Raw genomic sequence first — 18061 nt, forward strand, 5'->3', positions numbered from 1 at the left:
TGACGTTGTTGTGGACCCTTCGAAGTGAAACCTGAAACAAGTTTTCTAGTGAGTACCTACTTGTGTACCAGATTTTTTTTTTTTTAAGATTTTATTTATTTATTTGACAGAGATCACAAGTAGGCAGAGAAGCAGGCAGAGAGAGAGGGGGAAGCAGGCTCCCCGCTGAGCGGACAGCCTGATGCTGGACTCGATCCCTGGACCCTGGGATCATGACCTGGGCCGAAGGCAGAAGCTTAACCCACTGAGCCACCCAGGCGCCCCTTGTGTACCAGATTTTGTTCATCACATCATCCTGCAAGGGATCGAGGACGGTGCCTGGGACTCAGTATTCTGGCTCCCATTTTACCGTTGAGGAAAGCGGCTGGTTTGAGCTCAAGCACCAAGCGAGGTTCCACAACCGAGGCCCTCCTTCCTGGGTCAGAGGACAGGCAGGAGTAACTGAATCTAGCGGCGGAGCTCAACAGACAAGATTGGTTTTTGTCGTAGTCAGCATGAGGTAAAAATTGTCCCAAGAATTTCAATCAAGTGTTCATCAAGCTAAGTGCTTTTAAAGTGCGGTTGTTAATATTTGGGTCAGGGACAAGAATCAGTATTCCTCTATTGATTGAGGGGGAGGTAGAGACAATGGCTATCCTTCGTCAACCAAGACACCTTCCTAGGACCCTTCTGGGAAAAAAACTACATGGGAAACTTTTCATATCTATATTTTGGTGAGCTGTGTTGCTAATTACTATTTTTGTACTGGGCCTCTTGAGCTCCATTTCTAGTCTAGAAAGTGCATTTCTGGGCTATGTGTGGAGCATTACCTAGGAGTTTGGTTTCCTGGGTTCCTTTCATCTGCTCCCCTGCAATGCAGGGGGAGCCTACCCTGGTCTCCAGTTTCCGACTGGAGTTACCACAGACTGAGAGAACTGCTAGCCACTGAGCTGTGAGTAATTTGCTTTTGAGAAGTAAATAGAACCTAGCCAGTAGAGAACCCAGGGGTGTGGCCAGTAGTTCTTTCCCAGGCTCCTCCCTCCCCACCCCCCAAATGACCTTAACCTTCTTTCATAGCTGGAGAGCTGCCAAGTCTGGCCCAAACAATACTCACCACCTCATTGGCTCTTTTGCCTTGCAGCCACTGCCACCCCCAAGCGGCTAAGGCCCTTCCCACTAGGCCTCTCAGTGGGGTCAAGGTTTTCTAACTACTGAAAGGCAAACACTGACAGAAGGGTGAAAAATATTTAGTGTCCATGGCCTTTAAAAGATCAGTGTTTGACTCCTGCAGTTGATAGGCCAAGTGCGGTCTTTGTCCCGCTGTGGATGGACATCTTCAAATGACACAACAGAGGCCAAAAGAAACATCCAAAACCTGATTGGTGCCACCCCAGATTTTAGGATGGATATAAATGTCACCCAGCACCCTTGGAAACTGCCAGTGAATGCCCACTGAGAAAAGACAGAGGATAAAGTTCTGGGAAGGCACAGCTGCCTGTCATCATAGGTTATTAGCCCCTGCCTGCCTGCTAAGTTGGCAGTGACAGAATCAGAGGCCAGTGCGGTCGCTTTTGTCCCATAATGGCATGGCCTCAAAGCCAAGATCAGGGTCAGCTATGCCATCATTCCCATGGGACTGGGACTGGGCCTGTGGAAAGTCTAGTGTATGAAACTCAATTACTGAGAATGGATACACAGGTCTGTTCCTCTGCTCAGTCTGGGGCCAAGGACATCTTCAGATATGGTACAGGAGCCAGGCAAGGCAGCTACAGAAAGAAATGAGTTGTCAGGTTGCCCCAGCATGGTGAGAGCTCCATGAGAACTGCTGAATTTCTTTCTTCACACCTCCAGTGGGAACACCACTTTTCCCCCTATTTGTTCGGGGGAATTACAGCAGCCTGTCTTTATCAAGCACTTTGGGCCAAGCACTAGAAAATCCATGAGGTAGATATTACTACCATCTCCATGAGGACAAGGACTGTGTCTGTCTTGCTCAGAGCTACATCCTGATCCCCTGTCACATGGTAGGAACTCCAATTTTGTGGACTAAATCAAATAGATAAGATAGGAATTTATTAGAGGAAAGAGTAGTTAGGAGCTGTTAAGATGCGGTGTGCCCTATGCAAGGTTCTTGGCATAGCCTGTACAGATTCTTAGTTGTGTGGAACAAAAGGACGAGAGGGAAAGAAGTAAACCCAAGAAAGTTTAAAATAGTGTGGTGTGGCAGGAAGAAAAGCCAGCCTGGAGATCTGAATGCAAGTCTTGCCTTTGCCACCAGCTGTGTCATTTCAGGCTGGCCACTTCCCCCTTTTCTGAGCCTAGTTCCCACATCCATAAACTATAGGTATCAGTTAAACAAACTGGTTTATAAACCAGATCTTTACTGAGTACACACAACACGCAATGTTCTGTTGTAAGTGCTGGTAATACTTCGGTGAATATGGCCCCGGCTCTCTCAAGCTTATATTCTGTAAGAGGGAACCAGACAATGAGAGCAGTAAAATTCATAAACAGGACAATTAGGTGGGGAGAGGTGCTATGAAGATAACAGAACAGGGTGATGGGATAGTACAGGGGGCTGGTTATGGCTCGGTAGTGGGAGAGAACTTTTCTGAGGAGGCCACCTTTCAGCTGAGACCTGAAGGTAACGGCCTGGCCAAAGGGTGGTCTGGCAGTGAGGCATTTCAAGCAGAGGAAGCACAAGAGCAGAGCCAGGCAAGTCTGAGACACAGAAATGCTGTAACTCTTTTACCTTCTAGGATTCCAGAAACAGTGATGCACTGCTTGTATTGTTTAGGTCAGGGATTTGTATTATGAAATCATTTGTTGGTGGTATGGGATATTTGCTTCTTCATGGAAGTGACTGGATGGTATAGATTCTTTCTGGAACCCTTGGCTACGTCTCTGTCTCCCTGGCTCTCCCACAGTGCTGGTTGCTCGGCTGGCTCCCTGTGTAGATGGATGCAGGCTCCATTTTAGCTGCAGACTCCAAAAGCAGACTGGAGAGAGTTGCCTTCTAGAACCCCCTCCCATCCCACCTAGTCTTCTTCCATTCTGACAAGCCAGGGCTTTGAGAGCACAAGGTTCAGCTTTCTTGTTTTCCTGTCAGAGCAAGAGCCAGAAAATAAAACAGGAAACAGAGAGGAAGGGGGGGAGGGGTAGCAGAGAAGGAAAGGAAGGAGAAATTGCTGGAAAGTAGAGCTGAAGATCTGGACAAAATTCTACCTCTTAACGGGTGACAGTTGAGCTGTTAGAAAACATTCTGACTTGTCACAAGAGACCCCTGTCCTTTTTTACAGACAGATTTTTGAGGGAATTTGGTGTGGATGGAGAAACCCTTAAGAATGCCTGTCTTTTTCCCTTGTGAATTCACAAAGCGAGTACAGTTCATTGCTTGGTTTTGTCTTGCAAACAGAGTACTGCTGGGAGCCTCATGGAGTTCTAGAGATTCAAGCCACAACCTCAGGCCCCAGTCACGAGTGTGCACCACAGCCTTGCCGATTCACTGACAGGCCTTTGGAGCAGAGAACAAGTGTGTGTCAGTGAAAAAAACTTCTCCATTTTTTTCCCTTCTTCAACTCAGGACTGACATGTGATTTCTTCTATATCCACCTCACACACAACAGTATCTTAGGCCGGCGTGGGTGTCAAGAGTCTGAAATGAGTTAGAATCAAAAAGTGCCTTTCCTGGCCCCCACAGAACTGATGGAGGCCAGTTTTCCTTGCCTGGAGAGATAGCAACCATCCCTTTGTTCCCACCCACACTAATAGCTGTGGCAGAAGATAAACCCCTCCCTCGCCAGGTCGGTGGCCAGAGGCAAACGCAGACCCCAGCTCCGTTTAGACAACCGATAACTGAAACCACAGAAGGCTTTGGAATCCTGAGAAACGAGAAATCCACCAACGGAGAAGGATTTATTATCTGTTTCCTTGAAGGAGGGTGCAAAGTTGTTCAACAGTTTCCGTTACAGGGGTACCCACTGGCCGCTCCTCCCTAACAGCCTTTTTTGTTGAGTTGGCTTCTTGGGCGTTGCTTCTTCTTTTTTGGCCCCACTTCCTACCAGGACAACTGTTTGAGGAAGAGCCCTGGGGGGCGTTCTCGGCACCGTCCTCATTAGCACCTGAGGTGGGGCTGAGGATCGAATTAGGTCCCCGTTATCTTGAAGGGGAAGGCAGGGGGATCCCCCCACTTTCCTCACACCGGACGCAGGGTGCCACTGCTGGTCACAGAAACCCCAAGGCTCCTCTTTCTATTCAGAGACCATCTATTGTGTGCCAGGCCCTGTGCTGAGCGGTTGACGCCTGATAGCAGGGAAAGTGCGGCTCTGGCTTCCGTGCAGAGGCCCCAAGAGCCTCCTCCGCACAAACACGTCGGGAACTCAGTGGATGTTTGTGGGCTGCAACCGGGCGAGAACGCCGACTCTGCCACAGTAGCACGGACGGGCTAACTGAAGGCTAGGGAGGGGACCTGAGGCGCGCGAAGCGCCGGCGGGAACTCTTCAGGTGTCACCAAGGCGGGAAGGTGCCACGGCGGAGGGCACAGACTCTTGGGGCTAAGGCGTCCCCGCCCCGCGCGCCCGGAGTCAAGATGGCCGCCGCGGAGGGGGGCGGGGCAGCTCCGAGACCGGGCAGGAGGGGGGCGGGGCCGCCTTGGCGGAGCTGGTGCGCAGGCGCAGGCCGCTCGGGGTCCCGGATGAAGGAGCTGAGGTTCGGGCCCCGCCTGGGAGGTCGAGATGGGCCGGGGCTACGGACCCGGCGCCAGCTTGAGAGCCTTGGAGTTTTCGGGGGGGAGGGAAGTTGTCAAACGGAGGCCGAGGGAAATGAGGCGGAGGTCGCCGTGGAGCGGGGAGCCCCGCCCCTCCGCCATAGCGGCCTCCCGATGCCGCCACTTCCTTTACAGCCTCCCGCCCTCCCCTGCCTTCCGGCCGTAGGCCGGCTCTGGCCGGGCCCCACCGGCCCCCTCGGGAGTGTCCCCGAACCGTGCCCCCTTTGGGGAGAGGTGGTTCCCACTACCCGCCTGGGACTGTGTCCGAAAGGAAAGGGTTAGGATGGGCTTCGGACCTGGCTGGGGTTGGCAGAAGGCGGCCCCTGGCTCGCGACAGCCAGCGATGCCTCTGGTCCCGAGGACCCTGGGTCACGGAGACTTCCCTACTGTACAGAGGACGCTGTCCTACTCCCATGGGTCCCGGGCTCCAATTCAGCCTTCTCCGGAGTCTGAGCTAGAGCCCTCCCTTCTCTAAGCATACCCAGTAAGAGCATGCGCTGTCTTTGGATAAGTATTGGGCTCGGAGTTGGGAGTCCTGGGTTGTTACCATGGCTCTGAAAGAGCACATGCCCTTTGGCCTGGTTGAGGGCCGGTGGGAAGATCTTGAGGTTCCAGAAGGGAAAAAGGAGATATTCGCTTTAAATATAGCCCAGGGTGTGTCACATGACCCCAATGAGCCTCAGTTTCCACATCCATAAAACGGCGATGGTAATTATACTGGCCTCACAGGGTCTAAACCGTGGAGATTTTTATTAGTCACCACTCTGGGCATATTTATCTCCCAGGAAAATAGAGTAAAACTAGTTGCTCCTAAGCGTCCTGCCAATTCAAGAGTTTGTGATTTTGTAAAGGGGTTGTTGGGAAGCGAGGTCTTCAACTAGCCCAGAGGGACAACTCATTGGCTTTATTTTGTTTTAACTTGGTTTACCTATAAGCTAAGTGTAGGTTACAAGAAGCCTGTGGTCGTTGGGGCTAGAGCTTGACTCTGGAGAGAGGAAAGGAAGAATGGAAGCCTGGTGAAGAGGCAGAGGTGGGTTAAGTGCTTTTCTGTCCCCAACTTTTCTTCTGCATGTGGGTGGGAAGTGAAGGAAAGAAAAAAGTGAATTCACCCTGGGATGGGGAATCAGCGGCCATGTGAAGCTGGCCGTACTGATTTCTACAATTCCTCTCGATTCCGCGAGTCAGATGCTGGAAATGCTGCATGGATTCACAAACTACCGCCGCTCTCTGGGGTTTTCAAAAGCTTGCCTTTGAACTGAATTTTGATGAGTAAACCCTTGTGGCGATGACGGCCCCTCCCTTCCTCCAGGCCGCCTAGTAATGGCGTGAGCAGCAGGCGCCCCCTTGTGCTGAGAAAAGTGTACTGTTGCTATTGGTCAGTCTTGCGCCCTTGGTGGAGAAACTGTTTTCCTGTGGCTTCTGTGACTTAGGTCTTAACTAAGACGTGAGATGTAGCGGGAAGAATACTTAAAGCAGTGATTTTATATCCCGAGCTAGTGAACTGGTGATGCCGTATCTTGTTCTTACCACTTCCACTCAGTGAGAAACGGAGGCTTGAAATGCCTGTGTGTAATGCCGGACCCAGCGGGTGTAATTGGGAGCATGACAAAGCCCCTGCCCTCCCGAGCCACATAAGTAAGTCACAGCAGTAAAGACGACGAAGCAGAGTGCAGTGAGAGCATATCATATAGTCTAGTGAGCATCAGAGAATTCCAGAAACGAATAATAGCTAAAGATTTGATAGATACTACTCAGATAAGAAAGAAAAGTCTTCCAACCCTCGCTGTTAATTTCCCAGTTGAAATGTTTCTTCCTTTAGGGATAGTTCACCCCAAATCATCAGTGAGCTGCCTTTGGTGCTCTGGCCCCCACTTCTGATTTCCCAAACTAGTGTTGGAATGTTCGGTAGGAGCCATTGCTACTTCTTTTAGCCCAAGGAGTTGCGTTAAAAAAAAAAAAAAAAAGCCTCGAAGTTCATTCCTTGCCTCAGAGTGGCTTCGCAGTTGTTTGTACATTGCTGCCATTCCAACAAAGAGATGGGGAAATAACAGTTTTCTGCATCCCTAGTAGTCGGCTGTCTTCCCCCCTCAGTTTGTTTTAGCAATGTGAGCTGGCTGAAGCCCTGCTGAGTGGTGGTTTTCTTTTCCTTCTCCACTTAATTTAACAGACCAGCTGAACACACATCAGAGAGCCAGGCTACAGTGTGTAGTCATTATGGTCTTCCAGTTGAGTCCTGTGCCCCACTTTTGGGACTCTGGTTTGGGATCTAGTTTATTATTCTGGGCAAGAGGGAAAGGGCACACACCAAATAATAGAAACCACAACATGGATTTGGTGGTACTTCTTCACACTTTCATCCCCTTCACCATCATGACAATTTTGTGAGAGAAAATAGTCTGGGGGGGAAAAAAAAAAAAACAAAAAACCAACAACAGTCTGATCCCATTTTATACCTAAAGACCTGAGGCTCAGAAGGTCTGAATTAGAACTTGCAAGTAACAAAGTCAGGATTTGAACCCAGGTCTTTAGTTCCTGCACAGGGGTACCCAACAGGCTTTTGAAGATTTTCTGTGAGCCTAGCTACTAATTTCATGCCTATCTGTCTAGAATTTTCCTGAAATACAGTGCTTCCAAGTGACACCCAAGAGGTCCCGTCTGCCTTCAAGATGCTTCTCCCTCATCTGGACTGGACAGCTGGGCAATTAAGTTTGCCATTTATGCTGAAGGGGGAATCTTCTGTGAAGAATGCTTTCAAGAATTTACTTTTGTGGGAAAAAAAAATAACAGCAAATTTACTTTCGGCCCATGTGTGACATTTCCTCTTTGGGTTTTGGAGTTTAGAAGCCTGTGGGAGCTCAGTCCGAGCAGCAACACCCCTGAGTTCCCGGTGGTGAGAGGATGTGGCCCCTGGACCCGTCCAGGAAAGAGGTGCTGAGGTTTGCAGTCAGCTGCCGTGTCCTGACTCTGGTGCTGCAGGTCAGTCTCTGATCTTTTGTCCTGAACTTGCTGTTGCCACATGACTGGGCTAGGCACTAAGAATCATCCCCACATTCTTTCTGCCTCCCAGGTGTGTCCTTCCATGTGGTTGGAACCATAGATACCTACACCTGATAACCGAAAGGTGGGCAGGACTCTTAGAAATGGTCTCTGTTTTTTTTTTTTTTTTAAGATTTAATTTATTTAATTTTAAAAGTAAACTCCATGCCCAACGTGGAGCTCGAACTTATGACCCCAAGATCAAGAGTTGCATGCTCTGCCAGGTGAGCCAGCCAGGCACCCCAGAAATGGTCTGTTAATCCTTTGCTTTACACGCGAAGAAACAGAGGCCCAGAAAGATTCAGTAGCTTCCATAATGTTGCACAGCAAGTTAGAGAAGGGCCAGAATCAGACCCCAGCCTTCCTAAGTCCTGAGCTAGTGGTCTTTCCAATGGGCCATGAGGTTCTGTAACCAGAGATGCCTTTAAGGCATGACAGCCCAAGGCATCGGCCTGGGTCCCCTTACCAGGAAACTGAGCACAGTGTCAGTCAGTTGAGAGGCACTGTCCTGGGACCATCTGTGTGTATTCAGTTAGTCAGCAATGTCCCCAGCTCTTTCCCCAGGTGCCTCACCCACCACAACCCTCAGAATGCATTTGCACTTTTGCAACTTCCTTTCCCCTCCAAGGCTCCTCTTGATACATATTTTGACCAATTTTTGCATATATATGAATTCTGTCTGGTGCCTAGCACAGTGCCCAGTGCTTAGTATGTGCTCAGTATGTGTTGTTGTTGAAAGTCTGTCAGCAATCTAGTGGTGTTATATTAGCATAATTATGTGTGCTTTTTCCACAGATGCCATTTTCTCAGGGTTCTCCTTCTTTCTGGAAACCTCCTTTCTCCCTTCCTGCACTATAACGCCTAGCAGCCTCTACGGGGCCCCAGGTTTAGTTAAAAGTAGCTTCAGCTTGGAGACTAAGGCTGTTATCTGTGACTGGCACTCCTGTCCCATTCGTTTTCACTGTTTAAAGTGGCCTGATAAAGAAACTGACCAAAAAGAGAAAGTCTTAAGAATGGAGTTATATCACAGTTGTGGGGCTGGGAAAACTGACCCAATGATGGCTTTGAACAGTATCAGATGAGTGATTAGCAGGCCCCTGGGGGGGCCTGGGGAACTGGCATCTGGGATAGGGAAGCAAGCCTAATTCAGATAGTGATTTGGAAATGCGTATGTCTCCTGTTCTCTCCTCTCCTTCTACCACAGATCGTATTAAGTGTGTGCTCTGTTCCAAGAACTGTGCTAGGTGGTGGGAAGGAAAAGTCACAATCTCTTATCCTTTGAGTAGCTGACAATCTGATGATGCAAAAAGACCTTTAACAATAATGCTATTTCATTATCCCCGTCTCTCCCCCATCCCCCTTCCAGCTTTAATGCTCATGCCATCAGATGTTCACCCCAGTTACCCTTCACTCTTGCTGTCGTCTCTGTTAGTGACAGCTCATTCCTCTTCATTCCTTGAAGGTTTAAGCTCCTGATTCACTGTTGCACTTTCCAGCACTCCTGTTAATTTCTTGGTGGTCTCAATATTAATAAAGCTGATAGGACTAACCACTATCTCCTATCTTTCGAGCTCACTCCCTCTAAGTACCCCAGTTCTAACGTCTCTTCCACCACCTTAGGACTTACAGTCCACTGATTCTACCACTGTTTCACTGTGCCTCATTTACCTTCTGGCTTCCGAACCCCTTCTTACCCAGCTAGATTCCATGATCCACCAGGCACACAGGCACAACTCGTGCACTCCCTTCTCCCCGGCTTAGTCACAAGAAAGAGGCCCAGGCACAGTTCAGTTTCGTTCTCTCTCTACTTCTGCATCATGCCCAGAGAGAAACACACAGCTGTATTGACTAGTCGCTTTCTCTTCAAGATCTTTGGCCAACATGAGTCTTTAGTGCTACCTGGCGATCTTAGTGTATTTCCCTGGCCCATTCACCTTGCCATTCGCTCAAATCGTTCTGCACATCAGAGTCACTTGGGGGAGCTTAAAAAACAAAACACAAAAAAACAAAAAAACTCAATGCCCAGTCAGTATCCCATACCAGTTAAATCATTAACCCTAGGGGAGGGACCCAGCCATCCAGACATCAGTATTTTTGAAACTCCCTGGATGATTCCAGTGCACAGCCTATTTGGAGAACTAGGGGTCACAGAGGACTTACTTTACATGTTTATCTTTTTTTTTTTTTTAAAGATTTATTTATTTATTTGACAGACGGAGATCACAAGTAGGCAGAGAGGCAGGCAGAGAGAGGAGGAAACAGGCTCCCCGCTGAGCAGAGAGCCCCGATATGGGGCTTGATCCCAGGACCCTGGGGTCATGACCCGAGCTGAAAGCAGAGGCTTTAACCCACTGAGCCACCCAGGTGCCCTACATGTTTATCTTTTAATTCAAGTCCCTAACACCCTTTTCCCCAGTTTGCTTCCCTGAGCGAAAACTCAGAAAAATAGATGTAATCAGAATTGACCTTGTGTGTGCTCCCCCCATATTCATCCCATGCATGGCACCCGTGTGCCTTTGCTGCTGAAGCAGGCCGAGCCCTGCTGTCCTCCCTGAGCCTTGCTCCTCCGCCTGTGTAGCAGTTCCTACCTGCCTTGTGCCTGCTCCAGCAATTCTTCCCTCGCCCCTGCATACTTAGTGGTGTCCTTTCCACCGGATTATCCCCATTCACAAATGCTTCTCTCTCCCGTCCTCATTCACCTACTACCCCATTTGCAGCCAAACTCATCCAGATAGTTATCTGCTTTCCTTCTCCCCTTCTCTGCTGAGCCCAGTCTCGGCAGTCTTCTCTATTCTCCACTCCACTGAAACAGCTTTTGTCAAACTTAACTAGTGACCTACACATTTCTAAATCCAGCGGTCACTTTTCAGTCCCCATCTTCCTTTTTTTTTTTAAGATTTTATTTATTTATTTGACACAGAGAGCGATCACAAATAGAGAGGCAGGCAGAGAGGAAGGAGCAGGCTCCCTACTGAGCAGGATCTCAGGACCCTGAGATCATGACCTGAGCCGAAGGCAGAGGCTTAACCTACTGAGCCACCCAGGCGCCCCAGTCCCCATCTTCCTTGACCTATTAGCAACATTTAACAGAATTGCTTCACTTGGTTCTAAGACACCCTGCTCTCCTGGTTTTCCTTCTTTATCTTCATTCTGGATCCTCACTCTCCTTCAGGCCTCTAAACGTTGACACATTCAGGGCCCAATCCTCAGATCTCTTTTCTCTAGCCCTGCTTCCTTCCTCCCCAGGTGATCTCATTCAGTCCCACACCTTTAAATACCTTCTGTGCACTTAGGACATCTGAATTTATGTCTCCAGCCCTGATCGCTCTCCTGACTGTCAGACTCCTGTGTCTGCCTCGTTGACCTCTGCCCTGGAATGTGTAGCTCAAACTTCGCTAGTCTAGAACTGAACTCCTGATTGTCCTCCAGCAAGTCTGTTCTTCCTCATTTTATGATATGGTAATTCTTTCCTTCACTTGCTCAACTGAAATCCTAGTTCTCCTTCATCCCACAGGCTCTCTTCAATGCCATCATCCCCGATCACCATGCAGAAGCCTTCTCTCCTCCTCGCCTCACCCCTTCAGGCTCTGTGGACCAAATCGTCGAAGGTCTTCTGGGTGGCCTATCTCACTGGGATGCTGAACACTTCCTGTTCATTGCTGAGCGTGGCTATCTCTATGAGCACAACTTCGCCTTCTTCCCTGGCTTCCCCCTGGCTCTCTTGGTGGGAGCTGAACTACTGAGGCCCCTGTGGCCATTGCTGAACCTACGAAGTCGCCTGTTAATCTCAGTAGCGCTGCTCAATTCCTTGTTCTCCGTGCTGGCCGCTGTCGCACTTCACGACCTGGGCTGTCTCGTTTTGCGCTGTCCCTGCCAGGCCTTTTATGGAGCCCTACTCTTCTGCCTCAGCCCCGCCAATGTCTTCCTGGCAGCTGGTTACTCAGAAGCTTTGTTTGCCCTCCTGACGTTCAGTGCCATGGGACAGCTGGAAAGGGGCCGAAGCTGGACTAGTGGCTTCCTCTTTGCCCTTGCCACTGGTGTACGCTCCAACGGGCTGGTCAACATTGGCTTCCTCGTGTATTCTCAGTGCCAAGGCTTTCTGTCCTCTCCCATGGTGCTGAATCCTCTGAGACCACTCTTGAAACTAATGGGCTCTGTATTCCTGTCTGTGTTCGCACTTGGCCTTCCCTTTGCTCTCTTTCAGTATTATGGCTATACCCAGTTCTGTCTGTCAGGCTCAGTCCGCCCCATCCCGGAGCCCTTACGGCAGTTAGCCATGGACAAAGGCTACCGGACTGTGGAGGGAAATGAGCCACCTTGGTGCTCCTGGGAACTGCCCCTAATATATAGCTATATCCAGGATATCTACTGGAATGTTGGCTTTTTGAGATACTATGAGCTCAAGCAGGTGCCCAATTTCCTTCTGGCCACACCAATGGCTATCCTGGTTGCTGGGGCAACATGGACATATGTGACCACCCACCCTTGGCTCTGCGTTACGCTGGGGATGCAAAGGAGCAAGCACAGTAAGACCCCAGAGAAACCCAACCGCGGATTCCTCGGCTCTCGGGTGTTTGTGTACCTGGTCCATGCCACGGCGCTGGCGCTGTTTGGCGGTCTCTGCATGCACGTTCAGGTGAGTGGGGTTCCTGGCCGGGGTCAGGGTGGGAATACAGGCAAGACCCCCGGGCCAGGGTCAAGGAAGACTGCTCGCTTCTTCCCATTTGAGTGACCTGTGCCTAATTTATTCATTTGCCAGCTATTAGGGGGTTTTCTTTGTCCAGACCCTGGGTGAGACCACTGAGGAATGGAACATGAGTGAGGCAGGATTGCTGCCGTCGCGGGTCTCATGGTAGAAATGGGGAGACAGACACAGATAAAATTCTAGTTCAGTGGGATGGAAGAAGAGTTGCTGTTTTGAGGTAAAGGATTGTGGAAACACAGAAGAAAAAGTAGCTCATAGACGGAAGGAGTCGAGGAGGGTGTCCTATGAAGGCTGGGTCCTAAAGAGTAAGAAAGAATTGCATTTAAGAAGCAGAGGAAGAGTATTCTGGGCAAATGAGGGGTGCGTGCAGAGACACGACAGTCGTGGAAGGACCTGAAGTGACAGATAAAGGAGTCAGCGCAGAGGAGAGCGCAGGACCTTCCCCGACTGCACAGGTTACGCCCAGTGCCTCCTTGGGTGTTGACTTAAGGTACTCTCAGCCCTGGCAGGTGCTCAGTCTTTCGAGGAGATCCCTGTGTCATGTTCGGGGTGGGAGAGGGCAATAGAAGGGTGGGAAGCCTTTGATACTTTCCATTTTTTTATTCCTGGCTGTGGCCCCGGTTCCCACATAACCCTGAGGAAGTCGTAGTTCTCCATGCCAGCCGCTCCCTAACAGCTTCTGCCTGTTGGAGGCGCACATTGGCTGTTTGTAAAGTTCTCTGGGCTGTGTGGATAAGAGGCACAGGGGAAACAGAAAGTAGCATTCTGTGTTTGTAGCTGGATTAACTGGTAGAGCGAGTGCCAGCACAGCTTGGAGTTTCCAGCTTAGATGAGGGAGGCCATGTGGAGACTTGGCTCTGAACTCCCCTAGGACGGAAAATGTTGAACCGCAGGATGCCCTGCCCCCTTTCCTTCTGTTCTGCCAACCCCAGGGCATGAGGGAACCCCTTCAGGTTCCCAAAGCCCCATGTCACAGCCTAGTGGTTAGAGTCCAGGCCCTAGGCTAAAATTGGACCTTGTAGGTTTTAGTATTGATTGGCCGATGACTGTGGTAATTAGTCTGTGGCTCTGCTTATTTGTAACATTGAGGTCACCTGGCTGGTGTCACACACAGCTCTTTATAAGGCAGATCCTAAGTTCTGCTGAATCCCTTTTCCAGAACAATACCGTTCTAGTCATGGGGCTATAGTTGACCCAGCAGCAGGGAAGCCCCGGGCTGGTCCAGTGTGAAGCAGTGATAGTCCAATAAATGTGTGGGTTTTCCCCCCTCTTATGATTTCCAGGTTCTCACCAGGTTTCTAGGTTCCTCCACTCCTCTCGTGTACTGGTTTCCAGCTTATTTGCTTCATAATCAGGAGCCACTGCTGAGATCCCTAGAGACCGTGCCTTGGAAGCCCCGTGTAGGGGACTCCCTACCAGGACAAATGGTCCCCAGAAATTCCATCATGGGACTTTTATACAACTGGAAAACCTGTTCTCTAGTCACACGATGCATTCTGGGCTACTTCCTGTCTTACTGGCTCCTGGGACTGCTCCTACATTGCAACTTCCTACCTTGGACATGACCCAGAGTCTCAGGGGCTTGGAACTACAGATCCACACTGGGACTGTGTTGCCCTGGGACCTTTGCTCTGTCCTTTGGGAACCTCCAGTCTCTCTGAAGGCTGGTCAGGAACGGGAGAAGTGTGAGCCACTGGAGAGCCCCATCTGGTCCCGGCTATGGCAAATTTTAGAGTAGTACCTATTTTCTCTGTAAGTGAAGAAATCTCATTCTCCAAGTCTAAATAAAGTACACTTGCATTTGTCTCATCAACCAAGCATAGCAGAGATAGTTGTAAACTTTAAAGTATTTAAATATCAATGTAAATGTAAGTGTAAACACATCTTGAGACCTGCCTTAATGTCAGTCTCATCAAAGGCTCTAGCTAACGGGCTGCTAATAGTCCACACAGGATGGTGGAGGCCGGAACAATGTCCTGGCAGTAGTAAGTAAAGTAGGACCATCTTTTTAAAATGGAACATTGTTTCTGAATATTTTCATGATTTGTTCATTTATATATATGAAAAACCTTACAAAGATATGCAAATTAAACAGCTTTTGGTTATGCATGCAATGACTTATGTATTTATTTGCTTGTTTGTTTGTTTATTTTTAAGTAGGATTCACACTGGGAAGGACTTGAACTCATGACTATAAGATCAAGACCTGAGCTGAGAGTAGGAGTCGGACACTTAACTGGCTAAGCCACCCAGGTGCCCCTGAATTATGTGTTTTTGTTTTGCTTTGCTTTGTTTTTTTTTTTTTTAGATTTTATTTATTTTTCAAAGAGCAAGCAAGAGAGAAAGAGAGCAACAAGTAGGGGAACGGCAGGCAGAAGGAGAAGCAGGAGCCCGATGCGGGACTCGATTCCGGGACCGTGGGATCAAGGCCTGAGCTGGAGGCAGACACTTAACTGACTGAGCCACCCAGGTGTCCCTGAATTACATTTTTAAAAATAATATGGAATACTTAGGGGGAAAGTCACGGTACAAAGAACATGGTACAAAGAACCAGGAGACCTGGTCCTCTCAGTAAAACCCCACCTACTAGCTGTGTGACCTCGGGAGAATTTTCACAGCCTTACTGACCTCTTCCGAAACTGGGGGAAATGATATTATCCTCCTGGAAGAGGCGAGGCGGGTGGGCCATATAATCTAGTAGGTCCCTTTCGCCTCTAAGATCTTGAGACCTGGGGCGCCTGGGTGGCTCAGTGGGTTAAAGCCTCTGCCTTCGGCTCAGGTCATGATCCCAGGGTCTTGGGATCGAACCCACATCGGGCTCTCTGCTCCGTGGGGAGCCTGCTTCCTCCTCTCTCTCTCTGCCTGCCTCTCTGCCTACTTGTGATCTCTGTCTGTCAAATAAATAATAAAATCTAAAAAAAAAAAAAAATCTTGAGACCTGCCTTAAGCAATGGCATCCTCCCGGGGCGCCTGGGTGGCTCAGTGGGTTAAGCCGCTGCCTTCGGCTCAGGTCATGATCTCAGGGTCCTGGGATTGAGTCCTGCATCGGGCTCTCTGCTCAGCAGGGAGCCTGCTTCCTTCTCTCTCTCTCTGCCTGCCTCTCAGTGTACTTGTAATTTCTCTCTGTCAAATAAATAAATAAAATCTTAAAAAAAAAAAAAGCAATGGCATCCTCCCAATCTGAATATTTATGGAGAGGCTCAAACATGGGATTTTAGGACAAGCTATCCAGTTCTCTTACTTTCAGTGCTCAGAACTCTCCCTTTTTAGGTGCAACTCCAAGGCGTAACTGAAGTGACCCTTCCTTTGAATGAGGGAAAGCAGTGATACATAGCCAATCAGGCTCCCTTCCTGTGGAAGTAAATCTGTGCCAGGCAAGTAAACGATCAAAGTGGTGACTGGTTTTCCTGCTGTGCCCGAGTTGCCTGTGCTTTCTTGATAGGTAGACATGGGTCGGAGGAGCCAACAAGGCAGCATGAATTGATAAATTGTGGCTAAGTCCAAGGTTGAATGAAATAGTGTCTTCTTGGCCCCCATTTGGTTAGGAGCCCATCACTGTACTGGTAGGAAGAGCGGTGACTCCTGCTGAGCTGTTGTGCTCGTTCTTTGAGTGAGGTTAGAGGCTCTGCAGCATCACCACTCATTCCCTATTAGAAATTCCAACAAGCAGAAACGTTAAAATAGATGGGCAATCATAGCTTCTGGAGGGCACTGAGAATTGGAATTTTGACACACTCCCTCTGACCATGACAGAAAGCTAAACTTGCCAGCTTCAGGGAAGCTCCTGGCTGAGCCCCAGCACCCTCTGTCAGAGCTTCTAGTCAGCCTGGCCAATAAGCATTTCCCATCCATCGCCCCAGCTTTAGCACAGCTGAGAGCATTTGGTCCAGAGTCAAATGCTTCTGAAAATGTACACACAGATCGGGGCAGCCCTCTGCCTTCTGCCAAGACACCCGAGTGCCCTTCTTGGCAGAAGAGGATAACCCCTGCCCTAGTGTCCCTCCAGCTGGCAGAAACTGTTCCCTCCCTCCTCACCAACAGCTGCAAATCCAGGGACTTCCACCCGGTGTGCACGAAGACTTGAGGGCCTATTTCAGCCCTGTACTGCAGAGGTAGGAGCTCTAGATCCTTTGCTATCTTGGATTCTCCTCTTTACCTCTTTTTGGGGGATACTCAGGGTGGATTGCTCCCCAAAACAAATAATGTCAAGGACCAGAAACCCTAAAAATGGAAATACTACCTTCTCAACTAATGCCAAGCAACCGAAGGTACCAAACTCTTGGTATTCTGCCAAGGCCACTGTGGCTCCAGTTCATCATAGAGGAGATAACTGAGGACTCCGGCTTGGTGAAGGCACCTGGTGTGTGACCTGGAGACGGACACAGTTTTCTCTCTGAACTTGGAGGGATCTAGTTGCTATTCTCCAAGGATCTAAGGAATGGGCTGATTTTTACGGCCAGCAGCTGTCTTTTTACCATCCTATTAACAGTCTTTAATAGTCTGGGAGAGGGACATGAAGGGCCCAAGGCAGGAAGCTTCCTGTTTACCCTGAGGCCTAACAATGCTGCAGCTGGGTTGGGCGTCTACAATTTCAGAGAAAAGTCATTTCCTTCTGAGACCCAGCTAAAACAGAAACCAGACGCTTCATACACCTAAGAAGTAGATGCTTTTTTGTTCTCTAATGAAGGTGGGAGGAAAGGGAGTGTTTGACATGTCTTTACCAGTCTCCTTGGGGAAAAACCACTTTTCCTAAACAGACCTTCTCACCTTCATCTAAAAATGTAGTGTGTGCAGGCTCAGAGGGTTTGAAATTGATCAGTTCTTTCAACAATTATTTATGAATGGCTATTTTAGGGACTGAAGATGACTTGCCACACATCCCGACCTCAAATAATTCTCTAATAGAGTTGGTAGCAGATACACAGAAACTTTCATCAAGATAGAAACTGGTAGGGGCAACTGGGTGGCTCAGTCAGTTAAGTGTCTGCCTTTGGTTCAGGTCATGATCTCGGGGTCCTGGCACCGAGCGCCCCATCCAGCTCCCCACTCAGCAGGAAGTCTGTCCCTCTCCCTCTGTTCTGCCCCCAACTCGTGCTGTCTCTCTCTCTACCAAATAAATAAAATCTTAAAAAAAAAAAAAAAGATTTTATTTATTTTTTTGTCAGAGAGAGAGAGATCACACACAAGCAGGCTGAGGTGGATAGAGAAGCAGGCTCCCCATGGAGCAAGGAGCCCGATGTGGGATTCGATTCCAGGACCCTGGGATCATGACCCAAGCTGAAGGCAGCAACTTAACTGACTGAACCACCCAGGCATCCCCCAAATAAATAAATAAAATCTTAAAAAAGAAAGAAATTGGTAAATTCTGGGACCGAAGAGCCACATAAACTTCTTGCCCTGTACCTGTCCCCTTGAACTTTGTTAGAGTTTTGCTTGTATGCTTCCGAAAAGATAAGTGAGATACAGAGTAAGTCCTCTGTAAATTCACACAAGGTGGAGATCCCTTCAAGCTTGGTATACCCGAACAGAGTTGGTGGGGAAATAGCCCTTGAGCTGGCCTCTGAAAGATGGGGAGG

The 18061-nt window shown here is 49.1% G+C and overlaps 1 protein-coding gene and 1 long non-coding RNA gene across 4 annotated transcripts in view; both read left to right on the forward strand.

Moving 5' to 3' along the window:
* LOC309841656 overlaps window positions 1–18061 on the forward strand; it is a 963915-nt gene that overhangs the window by 227212 nt on the left and 718642 nt on the right. The gene's annotated exons all lie outside the window — the stretch shown is intronic.
* On the forward strand, window positions 3920–14599 carry PIGV (phosphatidylinositol glycan anchor biosynthesis class V). Of its 3 annotated transcripts, none has more exons than XM_082684868.1 (5): window positions 3920–5228; window positions 5680–5774; window positions 7586–7720; window positions 11295–12416; window positions 13769–14599. In XM_082684868.1, the coding sequence occupies exons 3-5, from the start codon at window positions 7643–7645 to the stop codon at window positions 14048–14050; spliced, it is 1482 nt and encodes a 493-aa protein (XP_082540994.1). In that variant the 5' UTR covers window positions 3920–5228; window positions 5680–5774; window positions 7586–7642; the 3' UTR covers window positions 14051–14599. The 3 variants fall into 3 exon arrangements, with proteins under 3 accessions (XP_082540994.1, XP_082540993.1, XP_082540992.1); XM_082684867.1 differs by having other exon boundaries at window positions 3920–4686; XM_082684866.1 differs by having other exon boundaries at window positions 3921–5774.

Source organism: Mustela nivalis (genome assembly GCF_964662115.1).
Source record: "Mustela nivalis genome assembly, chromosome: 10".
Lineage (NCBI taxonomy): Eukaryota > Metazoa > Chordata > Mammalia > Carnivora > Mustelidae > Mustela > Mustela nivalis.

What these genes read in the sequence shown, in the direction of transcription:
- PIGV (XM_082684868.1), top strand. Translation starts at nt 7,643, where the DNA reads ATGTGGCCCCTGGACCCGTCCAGGAAAGAGGTGCTGAGGTTTGCAGTC. An exon ending in TCCTGACTCTGGTGCTGCAG is followed by an intron (nt 7,721 to 11,294) that starts GTCAGTCTCTGA and finishes TTCATCCCACAG; the next exon opens with GCTCTCTTCAATGCCATCAT. An exon ending in GTCTCTGCATGCACGTTCAG is followed by an intron (nt 12,417 to 13,768) that starts GTGAGTGGGGTT and finishes TATGATTTCCAG; the next exon opens with GTTCTCACCAGGTTTCTAGG.